Source organism: Bison bison, unplaced genomic scaffold (assembly GCF_000754665.1).
Source record: "Bison bison bison isolate TAMUID 2011002044 unplaced genomic scaffold, Bison_UMD1.0 scf7180017864035, whole genome shotgun sequence".
Classification (NCBI taxonomy): Eukaryota; Metazoa; Chordata; class Mammalia; order Artiodactyla; family Bovidae; genus Bison; species Bison bison.
Window position 1 is genome coordinate 8,908,720 of NW_011494607.1, and position 27,808 is coordinate 8,936,527.

A 27,808-nucleotide genomic window follows, 5' to 3' on the forward strand; every position below is an offset into this window, starting at 1 on the left:
TCAAGAAACACTGCTCTGGCTAGATTTAAGATAAGTTGCCCAAGCAGCACTAATCATTCTGGAAGATTAGACAAGATCAAGCGTACAACTTTCTTCAGCCTAGGATACTAAATACTACAATTCAAGGATGATAACCTCAATTTTATTTCCAAGAAATATAATTTGAGAACCGAAACAGTATCAAAATGTTTTGAAACAAGCAAGTACAATTGGAGAATCATGGATACTATTTACTCACTGGCCTAAGGAGGAACAACGAGACAAGCGAAACCCAGTGCCCTGAAACTGAGCATCTACATGGAAGAGTCCGATTTCAGAGAAAGTATGACAACTTCACGAACTTAACTTCGCTTCCCAGCAAGCACTGACCCATTAATTAGTAAAAACATTCCTTTACTCCATTCATTCCACTGAGATTTACTGTGCACCTCTAGGGTTCGGCACTGAGTAAACAAGACCCACCAGCTCTTGCCCCTCAGGAGCTTACAATCTAACCAAAAAGACAGTAGAGGAAGATACCTACTGGTATAAAATATCCAGTAGAAACTGGTATGCCAGTAGATAAAATGAAAGCAAAGGGGGTGAAAGAAGAATTTTAGTACTTTAGCTGTGATGGTCAGAGGAAGCTGTGTTAAAGATAGGAATTTGAAGGCAATCAAACAAAAAAGGGTTTGGCTAAGTAAATACCCCTGGGGGACAGGGTAGGTGACAGAGGAAACAGAAACACCGAGGGGAGTGTGGTTGGCAAGGCAGCAGAGCTGAAGGAAGGATAGGGAGAAGTGTCCTGGAGAGGTGGTGAAGGGTTTGTAGTATATTCCACATGGACTGAAGTCAGGGAGGAAGACAGTGATGTAATCTGATCACACTATCACAGAATCACATCCATCTACCAAATGGAAGAGAGGCTGGAGGAGAAGGAAAGATGAAAGCCCTACACTGGACTAGGCAGAGGACGATGAGCCAGAATGTCAGCAGCAGAATGTTGAGAAATTAAGCAAAATACAAATGTTTTTTAAATAAAATAGCTAGTCTTAAAGATGAGGGAATAAATGGGATCCAAAGCTAACTGAGGCAGCAGAGTAATGATTAAGAAGGTAGATGCTCAGGCAGACTGCTGGGTTCAAGTCACAGACTAGCCATTACTTTGAACAAGGCACTTAATCCTTGTGAGCCTCAGGTCCCTTGTGTATAAATGGGAATAATGAACAGGTTGTTAAGATGGCTGAGTGAGTAAACAGGTAAAAACTCAAAAGAGTGCCTGGCCCAGGGATGCCATTGAAGAGCAACCTGTTACTACAACTAGTAACTAGCTCAGTGAACTGAATTCATGAAAGAAATGGCTTTATATTTCACATTAGTCTGGGCTCCTTAAGAAAAAAGCTTGTTCATTTAAAACTGAAGGCATATTGGCTGGTTAAGTTAATAAATGCTTCAAATGATGGCGAAAATGAACATACATATATATAGCTTGCTGAAAATAAAAATAAAAATTAACTAAAGCACTCAATGGAAACCAACCTGTCACAGGGCGAACTGATGAATCAAACTATGAACTGAGACTAGAGTTTCCAAGCTATCTTTTGAAAGGACGCCTCAGGAGCAACCTGAAGGCCAAGAGAAGGAGGTCTAGACCACCTGGTCCTCGTGGACAGTCACTCAGGGTCTACCTGCTACATACATGATACATGGAGACCACAAACAAGATTCACTTGAAAATGACTAGAACAAAAGAAAATGACACTCCAAAATGACCATACATGAAAGAACACCAAGTGCAAAAGAAACATGAAACAGCACGTGATGAGCAACTAAGAAGCAAACCCTTCACCTCATTCGGGATCCGGATTCTGAGTCTGAGAACAGGCACTTGTGCCCTGCTGTCTCCCGTGCTGTTTCCTTCATGGATGATGCTTACTTGAGGGGCTTAGAGGAGAATGCAGGTTGGCCATTTTATTTCTATTTCTGTAAGATCTTTAATTTTCCTCTCATTTCTCCTTTCCATCATTGTTGACTTCTCCAAGGACCCCTCCCTGTCTCTCTATACCTGTTTCTCCTTCAGAGGCTGCCCCTCCCAACTCCATTTCCAGAACTGTGAACCTGTGTTCTGTGTTTTGCCATTTAGTGCAGACTTTTATTTTCTGGAATGGTTTTATCTGCTTCATCTAAGTCCTCTGTATCATCCACTCTTTCCTACAGTCTCATAGGCTCTCTCCAGCCCAATGCTGTTGGAATTTGGTTTACTGCTCTACTCCCAGGTAACCTGTAGGTCTCTGTGCTATTTACCAGAATCTACTTTAAACAGAATGACAAAAATGAGTTAAAAGTGAGGGGAAAGATATACCACACTAACAGTAATCAAAAAAGTAAGTAGGTACATATGCAAACAAAACTCACAGGCAATCTGCAGGAACGCAGCTCAAGTGCCTGATGGCCTTGAAGGCCTTATTCTTACAATATGTATTTATCCTTAATTACAACTTCTCAAAAAACCAGTCAAAAGGATCCAGATTTGCAAGTCAGACTAATTAGGACTATAAATTTCTTTTCTCTTTCACCATAGTATTTGGTAAATGCAAAATATGTTTAATAAACAAATTATTAATACAAAACATAAAACCAGTTTCATAGTTAGATAAAACTAACCACACCTTTCCAAAATAGAACTATGAAGCTTTCTATACCCCTTCTCCCTACCCACTCCTTTGTCTTCCATACCCTTGCCTTTTAATAAAATCATTTTTGCTTCAAATTGTATACACAAAGACTCTTAAGCAGTCATTCATACATCTAAGATATATATTAAAAGATGTGATTTACACACCACTTGCAGTTATACAAAAGGACAGAAAACAAGGCATACTTACAGCCATACAAAAACTGAATTGTATCTAACTTTTCTTTTGATTACTGATGCTAACTTACTAACAAGTTAGCACCAAAAATAAAATTCCAGTTACCACATTCTGATTTTAGCCTTTTGTATTATCAATTACATCAGGGCACAATGTGTATTCCCTACATTTAAAACTACTTGCATTTAAAAAAAAAAAAGGAATTAAAGAAGAAAACACTATTTGCAATGGCTGATATAACACTACAAAGTCTTTAATGAGACCGATACAGCCTATGTTTAATTAGTACAAGAACAATGCCATCTGTGTTAGCTATACTTAACTGCAGGGCATTACAGAATACAGAGTAGAAACAGACAGTAGTACAGACATACTTGGAGAAGGAAATGGCAACCCACTCCAGTATTCTTGCCTGGAAAACCTCATGGACAGAGGAGCCTGGCGGGTGACAGTCCAGGGGGTTGCTAAGAGTTGGACACGACTGAGCAACTAAACAACAACGACAGACATACTAGTTAAATAACAAACTCCATTTATTACTAAGAACACACTGCAAGTACCACAACGAGGGATAGGAGAGACTGTCAATTAACTGAACAGAAGAAATATAAAGCAAAGTAGAAAAGACCACTGAGGAAAAACAGAGTAAAAGAAGAACTGGGGTAAGAGAGGTTAAGTCTCAGCTGACAGATTTTAAGACAGTATAGAAATTTAAAATATATCATCAAGTACGTGTAGAGCAGAATTTAAGGGTCCAGAGGGTAAGAAAATGAAAAGCACAAAAGGAAGCAGGATTCCACACTGGCACTCCACCCAGAGCAGGAAGGGATAGAGACTGGTAAAAGCAAAAGTAAAAATAATGCTACAGTGTAAGGTGTCCTTAAAAAAAAATGAGTAAATAAAGAGCTTCTCGTAGACATCATAAAGAGAAAAAAGAACAATAACTTCTATTGTTCTATGCTTTTAAAGATTTATGCAAGCAACTGTTTAGAATTAATGGGACAGATCCTAGTATCATTCAACATAAGGTATGCCAATAGCATCTATCAGTTTTACAGCCTTCAGCACACATTAAAATTGTTCAAAAACTAACATATTCAAAAGCATCAAAAGGAAGAAGGGCATTTAGTTGACCACAGTGATGTTCCATTTAACCAAGTGGAGGCTACTTAACCTTTCAAAGATAAACAAATTGCAGGAGAGTCTTGCTTGAAGGCAGCATAACTCAAGAACATACTCCAGATAAATATTACTTAACTGCATTCAGTTCAGTTCAGTTGCTCAGTAGTGTCCAACTCTTTGCGACCCCACGGACTACAGCACACCAGGCTTCCCTGTCCATCACCAACTCCCGGAACTTGCTTAAACTCATGTCCATAGAATCAGTGATGCCATCCAACCATCTCATCCTCTGTCGTCCCCTTCTCCTCCCGCCTTCAATCTTTCCCAGCATCAGGGTCTTTCCAAATAAGTCAGTTCTTCGCATCAGGTAGACAATGTTTTGGAATTTCAGCTTCAGCCTCAGCCCTTCCAATGAATATTCAGGACTGATTTCCTTTAGGATGGACTGGTTGGATCTCCTTGCTCTTCAAGGGACTCCCAAGAGTCTTCTCCAATATCACAGTTCAAAAGCATCCATTCTTTGGCACTCAGCTTTCTTTATAGTCCAACTCTCACATCCATACATGTCTACTGGAAAAACCACAGCTTTGACTAGACAATCTCTGTCTATCAATCTCTGCTTATTGATATGCTGTCATATGGTCAAAACTTTTCTTCCAAGGAGCAAGCTTTTTTAATTTCATGGCTGCTGTCACCATCTGCAGTGATTTTGGAGCCCAAAAAAATAAAGTCTGTCACTGTTTCCATTGTTTCCCATCTATTTGCCATGAAGGGATGGGACCTGATGCCATGATCTTAGCTTTCTGAATGCTGAGTTTTAAGCCAACTTTTTCACTCTCTTTTCACTTTCATCAACAGGCTCTTTAGTTGTTCATTTTCTGCCATAAGGGTGGGGTCATCTGCATATCTGAGGTTATTGATATTTCTCTCAGCAATCTTGATTCCAGCTTGTGCTTCATCCAGCCCAGCATTTCGCATGATGTACCCTGCATATAGGTTAAATAAGCAGGGTGACAGTATGCAGCCTTGACGTACTTCTTTCCCGACTTGGAACCAGTTTGTTGTTTCATGTCCAGTTCTAACTGTTACTTCTTGACCTGTATACAGATTTCTCAGGAGGCAGGTCAGGTGCTCTGGTATTCCCATCTCTTTAAAAATTTTCCATAGTTTGTTGTGATACACAGTTGACTGCATACTCACCTTTATATTCCAGCCCCCACCCCACACCCTCAGCAGGATCTCTGAGAGCAAGAACCTCAAGAATTCTTTAAAATGAAGAGAAACATCTACATACCCCAAGAGTCCCTTAATAAACCCTAATAAATATCCTGCTGGCTACGGTAGGCACAGGGGGCAAGTTGTTGAACATTCTTCCAAGGTTAGTATTGAGCTTAATAGGAAAGAAGTGTTTCTTACCTCAAGCAGTGAACACAAAACAACAAGAAAAAGGTTTAAAACCAAACTTACCCTCCCAGCAAATCTGCAGTGTCACTTTGCTGATTCATATTGACAACTCTCAAACGGTGGCCTTTAAGAAAAAAAGGGTATAAAGAGTTATTCTGAAAATGTAAAGACTGACAATACCCACTGTGATCTGATGTGCGGACATGGGTATGGGCAAATCTTTTAATGTGCACTTCCTCTGACCCCTCATTTTATTTTTAGAATCTTGACTGTTCAAAATTTTAACCTAACCCAGAGAGAATGAAAGAGTCACTGCTCTAGCATCAGGTAACTGAAAACAACAACAAAAAAAATCCTTCAGTAAGTCAATGTCTATGAATTAGAACTAAATAAATATCTAGTGTGAAATATTAATTTAGACATCAGAACAGGAATGAGGCAGTTCTGTTTTTAAAGATGGCCAATGTGCTTAACTAAACACAATACAGGGAAGGATCCCATCTGTTTCAAAACAAAACCAAAGCACTATGTATGTGCAGGCCATAGATTAGAACTGAAAAAAATTAATACCAACAGTTAATAGTTATTTCCAGGGGGAGAGATTACATTGTTTCCAAGGAAAAAGATTCCAGTGCTTATCTCCAGGGGAAACAGAGCTGTGGCACTTTTTAAGTTCCAATATTCTTTGGACTCTAGTTTTTAAAAAGGCAGTCGTATGAAATGAAATGCCTATCGTCTAGGACAGACTGCATCCCCTCCAGGAGTTACCTGTAATGTGAGCCAAATACTGGACTGTGGAGGTTTTGCCTGTTCCAGTTTCTCCCACCAGCAACACAGGCTCCCCTTTGCTGACACATACTGCGAGCTGTTCGATAAGAACAGAGGATGGCCTCGTAGCAGCAAAGGTGAACTTTTCCCTGGGGAGGTGAAAGTACGTAAGCAGTTGGAGAGACAAGCTGCAAGCTTCTCTTAACGTTGTTCTGAGGAATCAGACTCGATAAACAAGACAACTCAAGAAAGGACTGTCTTCACATTGTATGGGATAGCTCACAACATAAGAATCGCAGAATTCATTCTATAAACATGGAGCATTTACATACCTAGTACTTCACTAGGCTCTAGAAATTCAAAACACCGACAAGATAAAACATCTGTACTACCTATGTCATCTTGGGCAAATTACTTAACCTCTCTTAGCCTTGGTTTCCTAACCTGTACAATCTGGACAACAACACTTACTAGTTGCAGTAAGTCCTCCACAAATTCATGTCCACCCGGTAGCTGTGAATGTGACCTTATTTGGGAAAAAGGTCTTTACAGGAATAAGATAAAAATCATACTGTATTGGACTTAAGGGCTGGTCTTAAATCCAATGGCCCGTGTTCTCATACAGAAAGAGAAATTTACAGACACAAAAAAGACACACAGGGAAGAAGGCCATAAGACAATGGAGTCAGATACTGAACTGAAGCAGCTACAAGGTAAGGAACACCAAGGACTAGTGCCCGCCATCAGAAGCCAGGAAGAGGCAAGAGCCTCCAGAGGGAACGTGGCCCTGCCAGCACCTGGACTTCAGCCTTCCAGACTCCAGAACTGAGAAGAAATGTTTATGGCAAACCATCAAGTTTACGGCCCTAGTGGTACAGAACCCACATGTCAAAGCAGGAGACACAAGAGACCCAGGTTTGGTCCCTGGGTCGGGAAGATTCCCTGGAGTAGGAAATGGCAACCTACTCCAGTATTCTTGCCTGGAGAACCCCATGGATAAAGGAGCCTGGCAGGCTATAGTCCATGGGGTTGAAAAGAGTCGGACATGACTAAAGCGACTTAGCATGCATGGATACATGAATCAAGTTTATGGTTAATTTGTGAGGTGAGTCCTAGGGCGCTAATAAACACATTAATTCATAGGATTACTATAGTCACATGCAAAAACATGCAAAACAGCACTTAGCACAATGTTAGGAATACAGCAAATATTTAGTAAATGGTTAACTAGGTATCAAAAACTTATACAATTCCAGCCTTCAAGGAATTAACAGACTAATTTAGGACCAAGCCTGCCTTCCAAGTGATGCTTACTTCACTGAATAAATAAATTACAATGAATAAAATCAAAGATACATCTTTGCTGGTCCCAAATCTCTAAGCACCCTCATCACCACCCTCCAGCTCCTAATATCCAGTTTCACAGGACACATTTTAGGAAATCACTGCTCCTTACCAGTCTAGCACACTGGAGAGATCACAGTTCAGACATGGGTTTTACTCAGAGAAAAGGGTCAGGACCAAATGCTCCTTGCGCCAAGTTCCCAATGACCCCACAGTGCTCAGCTCAGCTTGGAACCCTGATTACCTCTGTATGTGGACAGCCTCGCTTTGTTTTCGGAGAAGCCGCACTCGACCCACTTGCACATCAAGCTCGTTGATCACAATTTCTGGTTTGTAAAGTTGACAGAAGAATTCCACCTATGGGAGGGGAAAAGATTTACCTGAGTAAAATTCTGCGTACTCTTCAAACACTTAAATCATGAGGCTTACTGTGCCACCTCTAGAAGCACTTTCGGCTTCCTATATAGGCAAGTTAGCGTTTAATTTTATTTTAAAATATTTTCCAAGTTTCTGTTTTTAAAAACATTGATTATGAATGTTCCCTAACACTACAATTTATTGATTCAAATAAGCCTCTATCTACCTACATAAAGTGAACAGTCAAGAAAAGCTATACTCCTAAAAGATACTTCTAAAAAAATCAAAGTAATTTTTCTTCAGCTATGTTTTCTGCACAACAAACTGTGGAAAATTCTTCAAGAGATGGGACTACCAGACCACCTGACCTGCCTCCTGAGAAATCTGTATGCAGGTCAAGAAGCAACAGTTAAAACTGGACATGGAACAACAGACTGGTTCCAAATTGGGAGAGGAGTATGTCAAGGCTGCATATTGTCACCCTATTTATTTAACTTACATACAGAGTACATCTTGCGAAATGCTGGGCTGGATGAAGCACAAGCTGAAATCAAGATTGCTGGGAGAAATATCAATAACCTCGGATATGCAGATGACAGCACCTTTATGGCAGAAAGCGAAGAACTAAAGAGCCTCTTGATGAAAGTGAAAAGAGGAGAGTGAAAAAGTTGGCTTAAAACACAACATTAAAAAAACTAAGGTCATGGCATCCAGCCAAATCACTTCATGGCAAACAGATGCAAACAATGGGAACAGTGACAGACTTTATTTTGGGGGGATCTAAAATGATTGCAGATGGTGACTGCAGGCATGAAATTAAAAACACTTGCTCCTTGGAAGAAAAGGTATTATCAACCTAGACAGCATATTAGTAAGCAGAGACATTACTTTGCCAACAAAGGTCTGTCTAGTCAAAGCTATGGTTTTTCCAGTAGTCACATATGGGTGTGAGAGTTGGACTCGAAAGAAAGCTGAGCACCGAAGAAATGATGCTTCTGAACTGTGGTGTTGGACAAGACTCTTGAGAGTCCCTTGAACAGCAAGGAGATCCAACCAGTCTATCCTAAAGGCAATCAGTCTTGAACATTCATTGGAAGGACTGAGGCTGAAGCTGAAACTCCAATACTTTGGCCACCTGATGCGAAGAACTGACTCACTAGAAACGACCCTGATGCTGGGAAGATTGAAGGTGGAAGGAGAAGGGGATGACAGAGGATGAGATGATTGGATGGCATCACTGACTTGATGGATATGAGTTTGAGCAAGCTCTAGGAGTTGGTGATGGAGAGGGAAGCCTGGTGTGCTGCAGCCCATGGGGTCACAAAAAGTCGGACACGACTAAGCGACCAAACTTAACTGAAGCTTTGAAAATGCGAAGGCTTATTAAAATATTTGCTAAGACACCGTTCCAGTCCTGAATCCAGAACATACATAATAACATGCTCCTTAAACACTGGAAAATAAGGCGCACATGTGAGAAAGAATACAAGGCAGCTCACTTTAAGAATGTGGACCACAGGGAGAACTACTTATCCAAGAGACAGTGAGTTTTATGCCCATGAGAGGCAGCAATGAAACGTCCAACTTTGCAAAAGCTTTTCTAGGTAAGGGCCAGAGACCAGCAAGTAAGCTAAATAACCCAACTTCCTTTCAAGAGGGAAGTAGAAATAGCACTACATACCTTTTTCTTGGAAATGTTCAATTTGCTTCCAATGACTTCTGCCATTTTCAGTTTGCTCGTCTGCTTAGAAAGCATTGCTGTGAAACAGTCCAGAGCCTATTAAAATAACCAAGGCAAATAGCAATTGACTTCTTAAATAATACATTAATGACAGAGCACTGCAGTCCAGGCCACAAAAGGAAGGAATATAAAATCTAGCAGGAACATTTCTGCAAGAAAGACTAAAAGGAGAGTACAAATAAGGTACCAACCCTAGACTTAAAGATGTTACCACAACAGAGACAAGACTCCAAAAATGTTAAGGCTTTATTATCAAAATATTGGTTAATTAGGAAAACACACACATGCAGCCCTGAGTTTGCAAATGTAAAATTCAGGCAAAAATAGCAATTAGCATTAATCCCTGGTTAGTAGTGTAGATTCTATAGTGGAAAATGATTCTCAGACAGTGGAGATAACACCAAAAGATTACTTCTGAGCTGTAAAGGGAAATTCTTGGTGTGCAATCAAGGAATACTGTCATTGCCCTAACACAGTACTTAGCCACTACTGAGAAGCCAAGATACATGTCTTCTGCTGTAATAAGAATTTATCTGCTGTTTGTCCCTAATTCCTACACAGCCTTTCAAAAATTCTGAATCACCAGGACTAAGGAGTGTCTTCTGTTATTCACTAGAGTCCTCATGGGCCCTACTGGGTTTATTATACTAAGCAAGGTAACTCCAGATGAGCCCTTACTTAGTTTATCAGAGGAAATGGCCAGGCCAGAAAGACCAAGCACGAACAGGAGAATTGAAACTTCCATCCCCAACACTTGGAGAAGGTGGAGGGGCTGGTGGACAACACGATGTATGATGAAGGTGGCACTCCCTGCCTCCAAAGATGTGCCTGTGTTCAGATTCCTGAAGTCTTGCCCTATGCGTCTCTTTGACTGTTCCTGAACAATATTTTTAATAATAAAACTGTAGCCTGTACAGTAAGTACAGAGCTTCCAAAGAATTCTATGAGACAATCACTGTACCTGAGAAGTTTGTAGGAACCCCTGAATTTACAGCTGATTGGTCCTAAGTGTGGGTGGGCCTCCAATACTTGTGGCTGGAGTCCAAAGTGGGGTGGTCTTGTGGAGGACTGAGTCCCTGAACCTGTGTGGTCTACACTAACTCCAGGTAGTCAGTATCAGAACTGGACTGAATTGCAAGACACCACTTGGTGTCAAAACAGAGAAGCAGCAACCAGATAAAGCCAAAAGGTGAAACATTCTGTAAAACAACTGGCCTGATCTCTTCAACAAGGTAGTATGGGGTTTTTATGAGGGGCTGGCGGGCATGGCTCTAATACAGTAAAAGAGTTCTTAATTCCATACGCATAGACAAAGATGTACAAGGAGATATACCAATGTATTAATAGTACAGGGGAATCTCTGAATGGGAGAATATTTTTTACCGTTTTCCCATATTTTCTCATTTTTACTTCTATATTAAAAAAATGTTGTTGTTGTTGTTTAGTCGCTAAGTAGTGTCCAATTCTTTTGTGACCTCATGGACTAAAGCCCAGCAGGCTCCTCTGTCCATGGGATTTCCCAGGCAAGAATACTAAAATGGACTGCTACTTCCTCCTCCAGGGAATCTTCCCGCCCCAGGATCAAACCCGTGTCTCCTGCACTGGCACGCAGATTCTTGACCACTGAGCCACCAGGGAAGCCCATATTAATAAAATACTTGTACACAAATGTTCACAGCAGCATTATTCACAACAGGTGAAAACAACCCAAATATCCATTAACGTATGAGTGAATAAACAAAATGTGGTATATCAATACAATGAAATGTTACTCAGCCATAACGAGAATGAAGTACTGACTCATGCTACAACATGGATTAACCAAGAGAATATGCTGAGTGAAAGAAGATAAAAGGGTCACCTAAAGTATGATTTCATTTATATGAAATGTCCAAAATAAGCAAATCTATAGACAGGAGGTAGATTAGTGATTGTCAGAGGCTGCAGAGAGAAGAAAAATAGGCATGATGGTTGATGGTTACAAGGTTTCTTTTTGAGGTGATGAAAATGTTCTAGAATTACTTAGTGGTGATGTGGCATAATTCTGTAAATACACTAAAATACACTCAATTGTACACCTTAAAAGAGTGAATTTTATGGGTTCACACACACACACACACACACACACACACACTATAACATTCTAAAATAGAGACTAAAGAAGATCCTCCCCTTGCCAGTTTTATTTTAAAAGTACAAAACAAGATTATCTGTAGGAAGATGAAAAATGTAGGAGGATGGAAAGGAAATTTCACTGGACAGGAAGGAGATTAAAGGACTGATACACAGCACTTCAGGGTCTGGCTTGATTAAGTGTGTGCTCTGAATCAGGGTTCTTTCTACTCAAAGCAACTTCACCAGGGACACTGCTCACCAAAACAGGTCACTATCCTTTCCTCAATCCTAGCTGACAGACACGGTAACACTTTATAGTCAAAACGGGTCAATGTTTGAAGAGCCCAAAGATCTTCAGGCAGTACCACTTTTATTCTTAACCAGGTGGAAATACATCTCTTGTTCTTATTGAATATGGCAGAGCTGTAATTCAACAGCGCTTCCCTCTTGCACAACATACTTTCCCCCCAGCCCAGCATACAAGAACAGACTTTAACCCACATACATTTCTCTGGACTAAAGTTAAAAAGGCCCTGCTGGGGCAAGTGGTGGGATCAGACAAATACAAATCTGTCAAACAGACTAAGAAATTATACATAGAAATTAATACTAAACATCTTAGAAACTCTTTTCGTTTTACAATAGTATTACCACCTGGGAGATTTTCCCCTTTCATTTAAGCTTTAATTTCAGCTTCTGTTTTACTCTATTTCAAACTAGACTTATTTGAAATTAGGGGTAACCCATTTCAAGAGCCACAAAACATTTATCATGCTCACTTAGCTCTAAGACAACTTTAGTTCAGTTTTAACTAGCTAAGGATATACACAGTACCTACACCATAGAAAAACTTTCTGATAATAGTCAAGAGACAGAAAATAACAGTGGAAATTAGCAGCCTTGCAGAGCACAGAGAAAACAAGCAGGAAGACTATATCTTACCTCTTGAAAAATATTTAACGATGCTGATGAAGACAGACTGTCAAAGCTGTGGGCAATCCTATTACACCAATTAAGTAGATCCCTTTAAAAAAAAAAAAAAGGTAAGAAATAAAAAAACACAGGTCAAAGATACCAAAGGTATCAGAGTTTACTTAGGTCTTGGAACGTCTGACCACAAAGACTCTCCCTTTTTCTGGCAACTGAATATAAACAGTGTTAAGTCAGGAAAAAGTATAAGTGGATCCTTTTCTTACCTCTATCAGGAAGCAACCTATAATTCATTTCTCCCCCATCCATACCAGACAAGGTAGCAAGAGATAGGAGCAATTAACTCTCAGAGCAAACTTAAGGGGAGCTGCCCATTCCCAATTCTCACTTCTCAAAGAGCAAGTCAACCACTGCAAATGTAGCTCAAAGGAAGAAAGAGAATTTACTATATACAGCAAAACCCAAAAATCTTATTTAGGACCCCATTTGTCCCAAAAGGACATCCAGTGAAAAAACTATGTCAGTAGTTTTCCAACTTTTTCCACTATTTCCAACTTTTAGAGTTATTTGTTAAACCAATTATAATTCCTAGGGATGCATAATAAGTATAATTAACACTGCTGTATGTTATACATGGGAGAAGGCTACGGCAACCCACTCCAGTGTTCTTGCCTGGAAAATCCCATGGACGGAGGAACCTGGCAGGCTGCAGTCCATGGGGTTGCTAGGAGTTGGACACGACTAAGAGACTTCACTTTCATGCATTGGAGAAGGAAATGGCAACCTACTTCAGTGTTCTTGCCTGGAGAATCCCAGGGACGGGGGAGCCTGGTGAGCTGCCGTCTCTGGGGTCGCACAGAGTTGGACAGGACTGAAGCGACTTAGCAGCAGCAGCAGAATGTTATATGTGAAAAGTTGTTACATTATCACAAGAAAAAAATTGTTTTTTTTACTATTTAACTTAGTATCTGTGAGATGATGGAGGTTCACTCAACTTGTAGTCATTATTTCATATGCATGTAATCATTATCCTATATGCCATAAACTTATACAGAGCTGTCAGTTACAGCTCAATAAAACTGTAAGAAGAAGAAAAAAGTTATTTTTTAAAGCTAACATAATATTATCTTCATAAGCCTTCCCATACAGTAACTATAGATCTCAAACAGATCAGAGACTGAGAACGTCTAATTTCAAAATCAGACTTCTTGTAACCATTCAGTTTGAGCTGCTATGAACTTCTAAGAGAAGCAATTTTTAAAATAGCAACCCAAAAGCGTTTAGCCCAATACCTGAGAGACAATTCTCTTCCCTCAAGGCTTAGTCTCTTGTTTTCTTGTCTTGTTTCTGGAACCTCCCCTGGCGCCTGTTCCCCTCCAACAGAACTTTCACTCAGACAGTGATGCTTCTCTCCAATAAGCTGGAAATAAATATCAAGCAGGTGATCGGTTGCTGCTGATAAGCTGGGATATCTATTTTGAAGAACCTGAGAGAGGAGGAAAAAAAGCAAAAAAAAAAAAAAATTAGCAGCAGACAAAGTGATTTTTAAAAGCACACCAAGAATGAATTTCTCTAGGAGATCTGTCATTTTGAGCAAGTGTAAAAACTTCCACCTTCACCCATTACCTCCAGCCCCCCAAAGACTATGACGTCCTCCTGCCCAGAACTGTTATCTGGCAACCTCACAACCTATCACACAGCTTTGGGTACAGAAGCTCGATGGGAAAGACGTCTCAAACACAGGCATCCAAAGCCCATGCACTTCAAGTACTACATACTCCAATTATTTTAAAGACAATTGTAGTACCATCATTAAGTCATTTCTCAGCCAAAAGCAGAAATGAAACAGTTTAGTGGGAAAGGAAACAAAAGTTGTTTTTAAAAGCAGAACACAGCAAAAGGAGCTAGTGTTAAAGTCCTGATAAAAAGTAGTTTTTATCAGACAGAAGAATTTAGAAAGCAAAAGATCTAGTCCAATTCACTTCAATAACTATTAAGAATTTTGTGCAGTATTGATACTTGGTGGCCATAATATTATAATATTTATGATATGGATTTGTTAAGTCTACTTGAGAAGAAAAATATCACATATGTATTAGAAATATTAGCTAATATATTTAAATTAGCTTAAGAAGTATACCATGATTCCAACTTATATTAATATATGAAATATCAACATATTTTATATATATTAAAGAGGTAAAGTCCACATATTTACAAAGATGAACTAAAATCTTTTAATAGTGTCACGAAGTATTAGAGGTCACAGATTTTAATTTCTTCATACCTTTTTGTTAAATTGGAAGATTTTACAAATTTTAATATTTCAAATGTATTAAAAATTAAGTAAAGATAGAAGTGAATAATAAAATCAACAAATTCATTTTATTTGCTATACATGTGGATCTTTCAAAGAGAGAATAAACATGTTCTGTGTATAGAAGGAACATTTTCAAAACTGACCATATTTATGGACTGTGGCTACCATAAACAAAATACATACTTCCATCACCCATAAAACAAAAAAAAAGTTCCCTTGTAATCACACCCTTCCCCACCACCCCTGTCCCTGGAATCTTGAACCTGATTCCAATCAGTACAGTTTAGCTTTCAAACTTCTCATGTACATGGAATCATCCAGGATGTAGCACGTAGTTTGGTTTCTCTTACTCAGCATCGTGTTTTTGAAATTCACCCAAACATCACTGTATGTATCAGCAGTTCATTCTATTTTATTGCTGAGGAGTAATTCCATCATATGAACATGTATACTTATGATCATGGTGGGGGAAAAAAGCTATTTTTACTTGAAAAAAACTTAGGTTTAACACTTTAGTAGGGCTCGGTTATTTGGGGAAAAAGTTCTGAATAGTGATTTATATGTACCAACCAATTAGTCATTTTCTACCTCAGACAAAAAATATCTTTTGTTATTACCATAAATGTCAAAATGTAAACAGAATATCACATGATAAACTAATCTGACATAATATGCTTATCAGTATTTAAATGTTTGAAAACCAAATATTTAAAGAACTACAACAGCAAAAAAAAAAAAAAGAGGGGTATTATGTCAGAGCAATACAACAAACACATGGATTGTGAGGCATGGACTGGATGCCGGGGACACCAAAGCTGAGTAAGTTACGGGAGGAGCTTACAGTTGAGAGCAGCAAGAGAGGGAGAGAAAGATGTATAGACACACAAGTACACAACTGAGAGCTACAGTGAGATAAGAAACTCACAAGGCTACAGAGACACAAAAATCACACCATCAAGGCCAGGGTTCTTAGAAATTATATGAAGGCCGATCCAGTAATTTGTGCCCTCTGAAAACCCCTCTGTTAATAAATACTTAAACGCTAATAATAGATAAAATATTTGAAAGGGCTGTCTGGTGCCACTTATTTATGTAAAAATTTACACCAAGAAAGAGGAAAGTGACCCTGCCATGCCTGAATGTTCACTGACAACACTTTATTTGCTACTGTCCAAAGTGAAGTTCTGGGAGACAGAAAGCTGCCCAAGTGAGAAGGCAAATGCAGAGGAGAGAGGTTGGCAGCGTAGAGTGAGGCACACCGCTTAGGGGTTACAGAGAACCAGTGATACTACAAAGTGAACTGATGTATAAAGCCTTTAAACTAAGTCATCTCAGTTTCCATTAAGGTCCAGATGGAAATGCACATGCAGTTGTTAAGTGTGAAAGATACTAGTTACAATCAACTTAGTAAAAATAAAAAGATCCTTTGAGGACAACTGGGGAAATTCTAATGTGGTCTGAGAATGAAGTGCTACTGAGGAATAATAATTCATTTTATTGGCTACAATACTGATATTGTGGTTACATATGGAAATGCCCTTAAAGACGCATCAAAGTATTTAAGGGTGAAATTCTGCGAGGTTTGCTTTCAAATATATTAGCAAATAAAAAGTACTAGATGAAGTTAATATAGTAAAATGTTAGCACATTAACTGTTAAATTTAGAGTAGTGAGTATTTTCATGACTCACTGGGCTATTTCTCTTCTCTACATGTAAGTCTGAAACTTTTAAAACAGGAATTCTCTGGCGGCTCAGTGGTAAAGAATCTGCCTGCCACATGGGTTTGATCCCTGGGTTGGGAAGATCCCTTGAAAAAGAAAATGGCAACCCACTCCATGATTCTTGCCTGGGAAATCCCATGGACCTAGAAGAGACTAGTGGCTACATTCCATGGGGTTGCAAAAAGCTGAACACGACTTAGCAACTAAACAACAACAGAGCTGATTCACTTCTTTGTATAGTAGAAACTAACACAACACTGAAACTTGTAATATAAATGAAAAGTAAAAAAGAGAAGCACTGATACTTTCAAGTAATTGCATACCTCATTTAGTTCTGCCTTATCCATATTATCCAGGTGAATTTTGGTCCAGTATTTGTCTAGCAGAGTAGCATGACTATTTAGCGGTCGATACCAATTTCCTCCACAGCTCAACAGTCTGTATTACAAAATGAAAAGCAGAGTCACACAAATTTCTAAGTTTTAATCTTGAATTATGCCCCTGGTTATCCTTTGCTATACACTGTGTCACATCTGAAAAAAACTCACAATTCCTTCTGGTGTCAAGACACTATTATGCTAGGCTTACAGGGAGGATGATGATGAAATGCTGCCACTGACTCAGTTTTGACTATTTTCCTAAGGAGAGTAATAGGGCTTTAACCAAGTTATTTTCAAATTACTGCAAACAGTCCTATTAGGCATTTTGATCTTAAAAACATGTTTCTTTTCATTAAGATGTAACTTCAAGAAAAAGAAAACAAACCAAGACCCATAGCACTAAAAATAAGTTCACTGCTTATTTACCAAAAGCTACAGTACCTAAAACTATTTAAAATACCTAGAAGGGAAGGAATATTCATTGAACACATATTCTGGGCAAGCCACAGGCTTACATTTAAGCCATTAATTTTATCCTCATAACAACTGCCCTGAGGGAACAGTGATCTTTTCCTCTAACTGCAAGCAAGAACCATAAGGAAGAGAAAGAAAAATGTCTCTTGCTCACTCAACTATGACTACAAATCGCAAAACCAAGAAACGAACTGAAGTTGGTGTGACATCCTTGTGTGATGTCTCAGGACTTTCCAGGAAAGAACTTCATTATCACTGTGAATAAAAACAGGTTCTACTAAAACTATCAGGGTCTAGCAAGGTGCTCCTTGAAGACAGTTAGAGCAGCTCTGCATTCCGTCTGGGAGTGAATGCTCACAGAGGTGCAGTAAACACTAACATAATCACTATACACAGTGTAGCACTGGTTTCCCTCTCGGGCATTTTAATATCTTGGAGAAATGAACAGGTAGTCAGGTAGGAGGAAATAAGCCACTGCCTTCACGTTATTTTAAAATGTAGATAAGGACATAAACATAAGTTTCTTTAGGTTTTATTCCTTTGTTGACGCTTATCTTCAATTTATTTATTTAAACTGCTTGACGTCTACATAGCTTCATTTGCGTCAGCGCCACCATCATGGTTGGGCACTCCACCATGTGACAGGTCTTTAGTGCAAGTCATTTCACCTAAACTTTACAACTTACACCAAGTTGTAAAGCAGGCATTATTGGTTCCATCAGAATCAGCCAAGCAAGGTACATACAGATACAAAGAGTCAGTGTCAGGATTCAAACCCAGGGCTATCTGACAACTGTCATTTCTGATTATGTTTGAAAATATGAAAACAAGTTTTTTTTTAAGACTGGTTACTTATTTCTAAGTGAAAAAAACAAAACTTTTATTTTCTAAATTAATTATCTCCATGAAAAACAGTCAGGAATGAAAAGGTTGGATCTGTTCCAACTTTAAAGGCCCAGAGAACTCTATTCCTGGACTTGTGTACTCAGCACTCTAGCATGTGGACTCATGAGCAAGAGGCTCCATCGTGGAGACAAAAGGGTTAATAGGACATACCTCCTGGTTGCAAAGAACTGAAATCCAGGAGCCACCTTCACACAGTCACCTCGGCCAGGAATCAAGAGCTCTCCATTCTCCAAGAGAGGGATCAGCACAGAAACCTAAATCACAAAATTCCAGGGACAAAGCTATAAAGACAGAAGTAGCAAAAAAACCCCCACAAAACCAGCCCTCTAACCAAATGACAAACACATACTTAAAGGAAACCCTACTTCTCACGGCATAAACTGGGGTCACAGCAGGTGGGAATATTGGAGTCAACTACACTCCAGCAGAGCGACTTACTTGTTCAACATTCACTGGGTGCCTACTAACCAGAATCAAGCAAGACACTAGAACTCCAGACACGACTGAGGCATTACAGCCTAGCGTCTGATGGGAGGTAGCTGGCAAACTACCGCACAGCCTAACTGGTGTGACCCCAAGCGATGAACAAAACACCGTGTGAAGACAGACTGTCGATGAGTGTGGAGCAGATTAGAAGCAAGGCAGTGAAGCCACCCTAGAGGTAATGCCATTCACTGAGTCTTAAAGTTGAACAGAAATTAGTCCGGTTTGGTGGGAAAGGAATGGCACAATTACCCTAGGCAAAAATATTAAAATGAATAAAAACAAACATGCCTACGAGTGCAGCCTGAGAAGATTCTGTGATGGTTAGGGCAGAATGTGCACGTGAAGTAGTGAAAAAATACTAGGCTTACGAGACAGAGGATAAAAGCCCTTCCGTGCTGAGCTAAGAAGCTGGAACTTTTTCATGACAGTGGTTGAGAGGATTTTATTCAGGAGAAAGAAACTTTATTTTACATTTTAGAAAATGAACTGTACAACAATATGGAAGATAAACTGAAAGAAAGCCAGCCTGGATGGAAAGAAGTGAAAAAACATACCAGTCAGGTAACAAAGGCAAGATGGCAAGATAGATTAGATAGAGACAAAAACAAGAAGCCCTGTGCTAAGGCAGCACGCCAGAGGGGAACAGAATAAGAGATAAGGAAAAAGCACTAAGCAGAATCAGACTGAGTGAGTGGGAGACGAGAGGAAGGAGAGAGCCAAGTTCTGGCTTGGCTAATACGTGGCAGGAAAGGTTGTTCTGTGAAAACAGCAGACAAGGTCCATTTTGAACATCCTAAACCTGTACCCACTAAGGAATCTAAGTAGAGATTTTCTGAGAAAAGTATGGACTAGACATATGGATGTAAGGGATGGGAGTTTAAGGACGAAGTTTTGAAAAACAAAGAACAAAGAGGGTTCTAAAATATCAACAATTTTATTAAGCATCATTAATTCATACATGGCTAGGAGTAGAAAGGGAAAGTAATAGAGGGGCAACTCCAAGGTAACAATGACACTTGAAACAAAAGACAACAATCCTGAATGATATCTATAAAAGCTACCTTGAAATAGTAATGGGTTCACTACTAGCTGAGTTCTGGAAATAACAAAATAATAATCAAGGGGAAGGCGTATTTTTGAGTAAACACAACTTTACTATAATGGTAAGTTTAAACATAATCAACTGAATAAACATACCCTCTGGAATCAAATGTAGTAACAAAAGGGGAATGGAACACAAAATGGAACTCAAAGAATTTTCTGCTGTACTAGACATGACCCAAGTAATGACAAGTAAGAACAAGACAGAAAGCAACAGTTTGGTCTTGAATCTGGACTTGGTCATCAAAGAATGTACTTAGCAATGGGACAGGGACAGACGCCTATGCTTCATCATGACCTGAATGGAAAATCCCTTATGTTCATCTAACTTTTTTGGCTCAAATTCTATGATTCATAATCCTAATGACTTCTCAGGTATCCTGAGGTCTAAAAAAATTTGTCCAGGAAAGAGAGCATTAGAAAGGGCTAAGACTCAACAAATACTTTTTTATTTTTTGGTCATTAGAATCTGCTTGTTTTTCAAAACATGAATTTCACCCCCTGAACAAAGATAACGTAACCCTGGAGGCCCACTTCCATCTCAGCTGCCCCTCCCGCAGCCCTGCCGTCAGTTAGGCGTGGATGGCTAGGTGTGGCCTGGGGCAGAGGAGCGGGCTGTGGGGTATCTGCTCAGCCTGCCCAGCCCGCTGTGTTCCTGCCTGCCGGGACCTCTCTCTCCTCTGAAGTGCAGCAAATACTTTTAAGTTGGCCTTGTAATTTATAATTCAGTTCATTGTAAAGTCTCCTTGGTAGGAGTCATCCCTGGCTCTGGGCTTATCAAGAAAACTAAGTTCCAGCCCTATAAAACTTAGCATTAAAATCTTAGAACACAGTGGTAACACTAGGCCAATAACCCCATTACATCTTTACCTCAGACTCTAAAATATGCATGTGTCATAAGACACATATATTTATAGCCACCCTTTCCCCTTCATATCTCCCTAAACCCAAAGACCTTCCCCACCTCTCCTCCTCCCTCCTGCCTGTCTCCTCTTTCTCTAATCCAAGAGGGTAAGGTCCATATAGAGGTAGCTTTAAGGTTCACGTTAAAGAAAACTAAAACCAATCTTGGGAAAATCTGCCCACTGAAAGATTTTTTCATTTTGCAATACATTTTAGGGTGGGAGTTGGGTGGTGGTGGGGGGGATGTCATCGTTCACAGAATACAGAAGAAACATGGACTGCCTCCATAGCTAAATTTCATACACATAGAAAAGTGATCTTTTTAAAAAGTCAGAAATACACATCCAGTTTATTTTCCTTAATTGAACAAAGACAAGCAGGCACTTATAACATCATCTCTTCCTTCCTGTGTCCTCAGCTCACTGCTCTACAGACGCCATGGCTGGGGAGTGGGCTTCAAAGTTCTCGATGTATCCGTAACATGCATAAGATGTTTCCCACCGAGCCTATTCTTAGAAAGCCTGTGATACTGATCACGTTTTCAACTAAAGGAGGAAAAAAAATATACTGAGAAACTGATCACACATTCAGCTATTAAAGGAAACACTACAAGCAGAATTTTACTGATTTTCTATCAAACAAGAGATCAGCCTGGTAATCCAAGAACTCAAATAGATTAGGTGGATAATCAACATACCATCTCTAATGAAATAACCTGTGTTGTTTAAATAAGGCCCCAGCATCACTATTAACACAATCTGAAGACGAGAAATTAGCGAGTTACTGTGGAGGTGACATACCACATCCAAGGGCGCGTAATCAATGTCCTCCAGGAGGATCCAGTGTCCCTTGGTGGCTGCCTGTGTCAAGGTCCCAGGCTGCCACACAAACTCCCCTGGGACGTCTGTGCAGCGATACATTCCCAACAGCATCTGCAGAAAGAAGATGAAGGACTTACTGAAACCACACCTGAAGTGCCAGTGCCACATCCTAAGATTAGTTCCATTAAACTTCTACAGGGTTATAATGGGCATCTGAGGTTTTACAGCACGATCCCCTCTGTTAGGACGAATACCAGTTAATTACAGTTTCTTAGCAAAAACAATATTTTAAAGCAAATATTCAAAGTATGTTCACCCACCCAAATCTGCCATTTCTTAGTTACCTTACTGTCAGTCTGATCTCCAAGTTGGACTTTGAGAAGTTGAGAGGGCTTCCTTCTACCTGTCATTGCAGCTAAATGTTCAACTAAGGAAGTTTTGCCACATCCAATTGGTCCTTCTAACAACACAGCATTCTGAGAAGCCACTGCCATAGCCAGGGTCTGAAGATTTTTGCACACTGAGTCGACCAGCACGTAAGACCTAAAGGTCAGCTCCTGTTCACGAGAAGAACTCCTACTACTCGCCTAAGGAGACAAGTGAGAAAAGGCACATCAAGAAGAGTCTTTCTACCAAAGGGCACAGGTTAATTTCTACAACAACTGACTTTTACATAAACCTCTGCCAATAAATTAGTAGTACAGGATCTACAATAACAACTATGTATCAAAAGTAAGGATCCGGCTTTTTCCCTTTCCTGTCTCTCATCCTAGGGAGAGGGGTATAAGAAAACCTCCCCCAAAGTTTAAGAAAGCAAAAAGTTGATACATAGTGAATGGGAGCAAATCTCATTTGTCATGACTGGATTTTCATTTTTCTTCCTCTTACCATATTCTAGGATTTCATGTCTAAAATCAAGAATGCACACAATACACTTATTAGACAATCATGGAAGTAAAGACACTAATTTTTTTCCAGGTACAATAAAGAATACCAGCGATTTATTTCTTTTTAATTTTATTGAAGTATAGTTCATTAACAATGTTGTGTTAATTTAGCTATACAGCAAAGTGATTCAACTATATATATACATTCTTTTATTCTCTTTTCCATTATGGTTAATCACAGAATACTGAATAAAGTTCCCAGTACTATATATCCACTATATAGCCTGCATAACAGAAATACACACACATACACTAAACTACAGGCATACCTCAAAGATTTTGCAGGTTGAATTCCAAACCACAGCAATAAAACAAATATCATAATAAACCAAGTCACACAAAACTCGGTTTCCTAGTGCATATAAAAGTTATGTTTACACTAAACTCTAGTCCATTAAGTGTGCAATAGTTTTATGTCTAAAACACAATGAACATACCTTCATTTAAAAAAACATTTTATTGCTAAGAATGCTAACCATCATCTGAGACTTCACTGAATCGAAATCTTTGCAATAGTAGCAAAGATCATCAGTCACAGATCACCATAACACATATAATAGTAATTAAACAGTTTTAAATATTGCAAGAATTACCAAAATGTGACAGAGAAACATTAAGTGAGCAAATGCTATTGGGAAAATGGCACCAAGAGACTTGCTCAAGCCACAATCCTTCAGTTTGTAAAAAACAAACAAAAAACCATGCAACATTCATGAGAGCAATAAAGCAAGGCATGCCTATTTAAGGATATTTTTATATTATGATAATAATTATATGTTGTTATATATAATACATAATAAATTATAATAATTTAATATTTAATTAAGAAATAACGTGGTATCTGGGAGTTGCTTCAAAAAAATACGGTGTGAGGAGTGTTCAGAAATATAAATGCAACATAACTGACCATGAATTCATAATTACTGAAGCTGAATGATATGTGAATTTATTATGCTACTATTTCTAATCTGGAATGTGTTTAACATTTTCCATAACAAAAAGTAAAATAATCATCATAATCATAACACACCCAATATGTTTAATGAGTAATATCAGTTTTATAAAATGAAAAGTTCTGGAGCTTGTTTGTGCAACAATGTAAATATACTCCACAATACTGAGGAGTACACTTAAAAATTTAAAAGATGGTGAAGATTACATTCATTTTACCACAACTTTTAAAAAACTTAATAATAATCTACCTACTAACACAGAAAAAAGGATCTCTTGGAAGAGTGCAATGATTATGAACTTTTAAGAAATGGTAACTTCTCAAACAGAGCTTGTCCCCTAAAGATATGTGAGGACAAAATGAGATTCGGGGCTGGAAGCTGCTGAACTTTTTGCGGAGCTGTTACTCTCAGCAACTAGCAGGCTGGGCTGTAGCTCCAGGCTGTACTTCCACCCCAGTGCTCTGCCACTGCCATCCACCATCAAGCCCACCCCAACCCGAATCCTTCCCTGTGTTAAAGTGCTAATGCTCCAAACCTAACCTATGTTGTTGTTGTTTGTTGTTCACTCACTAAGTCACATCCTGACTCTGCGACTCCATGGACTGCAGCACACCAGGCCTCCCTGTCCTTCACTATCTCCTGGAGTTTGCACAAACTCCTGTTCACTGAGTCAGTGATGCCATCCAACCATCTCATCCCCTGTCTACATTAGGAGAGTGGTTAAAGAGGGGTGGGGAAGTCTTCCTGACCACAGGGAAATACCAGGGGCTTCGGAAATACTGCTGTCTCAGTGCTGGCAACAGATATATCCAGTTTATGAATTATCATGCAGCTGTACACTCAAGATGTGCACTTTTTCTATTTTATACTAATCCTTTTCATTGTACTTCCCAGGTACAAATTGATGGTCAAGCAATGACCAGAACTTGTTCCAGGGAGAAAACCAGGTAGATCTGATGAACTGACTAAAGACTGCTGGGGAAAAACAGAGTGGCCTTTCCAAAGTATAGTATGGAGCCACTTTCTTGGAAAGGTCATTTACTATGGCAGGGGACAAGTTCACTGCAGATGCAGGCCTCCCACACCAGAGGCAGAGAATATTCTGACAGAAAGAGGCTGCTGGCAATAATACCTGGGCCAAGCCCTATCTCTGCCAAAGGGCAGCCCAAGGGCCCTGGGCAAGCCACTCTGCCTTGTGCTAAGAAGCTTCATTGGTGTCTGACTCTTTGCCACCCTATGGACCATAGCCCACCAGGTTCCTTTGTCCATTGGAATTCTCCATGCAAGAAAACTAGAGTGAGTTGCCATACACTTCTCCAGGGGCTCTTCCCCACCCAAGGATCAAACCCACGTCTTAAGTCTCATGCATTGGCAGGTGGGTTCTTTACCACTATCGCCACCTGAGAAGCCCCATTCTGCCTTAGTTTTATATAAATATGGCATTATGGTGTGTGCCACTCAACTTCAAACAGCTGCTGAAGCAAGTAAACAAGTCATATATGGAGGAGTTTTGCTCAAGTTAAGAGCCTGATGTACAGGCATCATCATGATTTCTAATTCCACACTAAACAGGGAAAATGGGACTATCAGAGAGGAGGGTCCTGGGTGAATTCTCTACTCTCTCCCTGAATACTTCTCTAAGTGGAACAGTAATTTGGCAAACTCAATTTTGCTCACACATAAAACCCAAAGCCCAGCCAAGGAAAAATACACACTCAGTGTTTAGGTGGAAGAGGGCAAACCTACCACTGATGTCAACGTACCCGCTCTTCGGGGGCTGGCGGTTGCCCAGGCAACACCACACCACAGACAGCAGTGACCCTGGGGGAGAGGTCTGCCGAAACAAGGTGTCCTGTTGAGTACTGCAGCTCCTTGTCCTTCCGCCAAAGGGGTGTGTCTGGATTGGCCAGTACCAAGGCCTTCTCCAAGTCCTGCAGCTGGGCCTCCTCAAGTAACCTGAGGGAACGAGGAGCTCATCAATAGCTCTAATGCCTAGTAAAGCCACGCTGACATCTCTAGGAATGCTCTTGCTTACCTTAACCTGAAATGGATCAGTTCTTCACTATTAAAAATCTTCTTAAGGAATGATAACTTGTGCTCTTCATTCATACAGGTGACCAAAGCAAGACAATTGGCTGTGTACCTGGAGAAAACCAAAGTATATAAACTCAGGATCTGCAGCGGAGTCTAAAGAATAAAGAAAATTTACTAGCCAAATGAACACCCAAAAAGGAAATCTTATGGAATTTAACACAGGGAAGGGTAGAAATCACAAATTGGGCACAGTGAATTCACTTGATGGAACATAAGAACAATGGAATTCCACTCATATCATCTGATTTCCCTCTGAAATGACACATGAAAGGGAGCAAAAACCCCAAAGGCACCAGAACAAAAACAACGTTATTTAAATGGTTTCCTTCTCCTCCTCACGCACACAACTCCAGGGTCCTGCAACTGTCCCTATACTAGAAGAACAGAACAGTCCACCAGCTACGTACCAGCGGACCAAGGTGTCGTGGCTCCTGAGGAGTGGGACACATACACTCCAGTCCCAGAGGTCCCGGAACACAGACTGCTCTTGCTGCAGAAACTTGTAAGCTGCCTCCATTAAGTCCCGAAGTTTCATCCGCCTGCGCCCATACCGGACTGGATTTGCATCTGAACTCTCTAGAAAGAGCCTCTGAAAGACTGGAGATGTGTCCTTGAAATATCTCAGGGCAAACCTTCAGAAAGAAAGAGTTTTTAATTGGTTGGTAAGAATATAATAGCATATATATATATATATCCATTTTTTAATGGAATAAAACGACAGAATGTAATGGTAACTCTCAAGAGTTTACAAGCCAAAAAGAGATGAATGCTTAACGCCACCTAGTCCTAAGATTGTATTCTGCTTGAGTTCAGGAACCAGAATTGCAGCATGAGATATCTGACAGGAAACCAAAACCACAAGAACTTATCACAAGTGTTTACTACTGAAAATACACTCATTTTCAACAAGTATTTATTGACTTCTCACTATGAGTCAGACACTGTTTCAGACACCGTGTTAAGTCCTGGAGGTACAAAACCAAGCAGATACCTCCCCTGAGGGAGCTTGCTATCTAGGAAGGAAGGGAGTCACAGAAACAAAGTGAAGCACGAAGAACATGAATTCAACTGAACCTGAGAAAGTCAACAAGAGATGCTTTGGTTGCATCTTAAAAGATGAAGAGGAGATCTTCATGAAACACAAAGGAAGTAAGACTGGAAAAGAGGGACCAAAAGCTACAGGACATACAGAAAATAACAACAGCGATAGTAAGTCCTTCTATATAAGTAATTACTTTTAATGTAAGTAGTTTACTCCCAGTCAAAAGACACAGATTGAATGGATTTTAAAAAAAAACAGCATCAGACAATATGCTATGTACAAGAAACCCACTCTGGATCTAAGGCTACACATATGCTGAAAGTGAGGAGATGAAAAAAAAAAAAAAAACCTATGCAAATGGTAATCCAAAGGGAGCAGGAATGACTATATTGATATCAGTCAAACAGGCTTTAAATATATGGAATAATACGAAAGAAAATCAATAAGGAAACAGAGAACCTGAACAATACTACAGAGTGAAGGGATCTAACAGGCATGTACAGAATACTCTATCCAACAACAGAAGAATATATATTCTTCTCACATGCACATGGAACATTCTCCAGAATACAGCACATGTAAGGACCCAAAACAACTCTCAGAAGACTTCAAAGTACTGAAATGACACACAATACCTTTTGTATAATTATCCAAATTACAATGGAATGAAACTAGAAAGCAAGAGCAGAAAGAAAACTGGAAAATCCTCAAATACATGGAAATTAAACAACACACTCTTAGACAACTGATGGATCAAATAAGTTACAAGGAAAATTAGAGAGGACTTTGAAAGAAATGAAAAGAAAAATACAACACACCAAAACCTATGGAATACAACAAAAGCAATGCTGAGAGCAAACTTTATAGCTACAAACATGTATACTTAAAAAGATCTTAAGCTAACAACCTAACTTTATACCTCAAATAACAAAAAAAAAAAAAGAATAAACCCAAAGCTAACAAAAGGAAATAATAAAGACTAAAAGCAGAGACAGAAACTAGAAAAGCAACAGGGAAAAATAATCA

The 27,808-nt window shown here is 39.5% G+C and overlaps 1 protein-coding gene across 1 annotated transcript in view; it reads right to left on the minus strand.

Annotated features, from left to right (window-relative positions):
* The window catches only part of MDN1 (MDN1, midasin homolog (yeast)), a 140,340-nt gene that overhangs the window by 97,894 nt on the left and 14,638 nt on the right, over positions 1 to 27,808 (minus strand). The window contains exons 3-15 of the mRNA XM_010834709.1: positions 26,148 to 26,372; positions 25,682 to 25,789; positions 25,410 to 25,602; positions 22,091 to 22,333; positions 21,726 to 21,857; positions 18,586 to 18,689; positions 16,999 to 17,113; positions 13,926 to 14,119; positions 12,646 to 12,727; positions 9,529 to 9,624; positions 7,735 to 7,847; positions 6,147 to 6,295; positions 5,442 to 5,502 (exon numbers count right to left, since the gene is read on the minus strand). Of these exons, the coding sequence (XP_010833011.1) occupies positions 5,442 to 5,502; positions 6,147 to 6,295; positions 7,735 to 7,847; positions 9,529 to 9,624; positions 12,646 to 12,727; positions 13,926 to 14,119; positions 16,999 to 17,113; positions 18,586 to 18,689; positions 21,726 to 21,857; positions 22,091 to 22,333; positions 25,410 to 25,602; positions 25,682 to 25,789; positions 26,148 to 26,372 (1,815 nt within the window). The remainder of the gene's footprint in view (positions 1 to 5,441; positions 5,503 to 6,146; positions 6,296 to 7,734; positions 7,848 to 9,528; positions 9,625 to 12,645; positions 12,728 to 13,925; positions 14,120 to 16,998; positions 17,114 to 18,585; positions 18,690 to 21,725; positions 21,858 to 22,090; positions 22,334 to 25,409; positions 25,603 to 25,681; positions 25,790 to 26,147; positions 26,373 to 27,808) is intronic.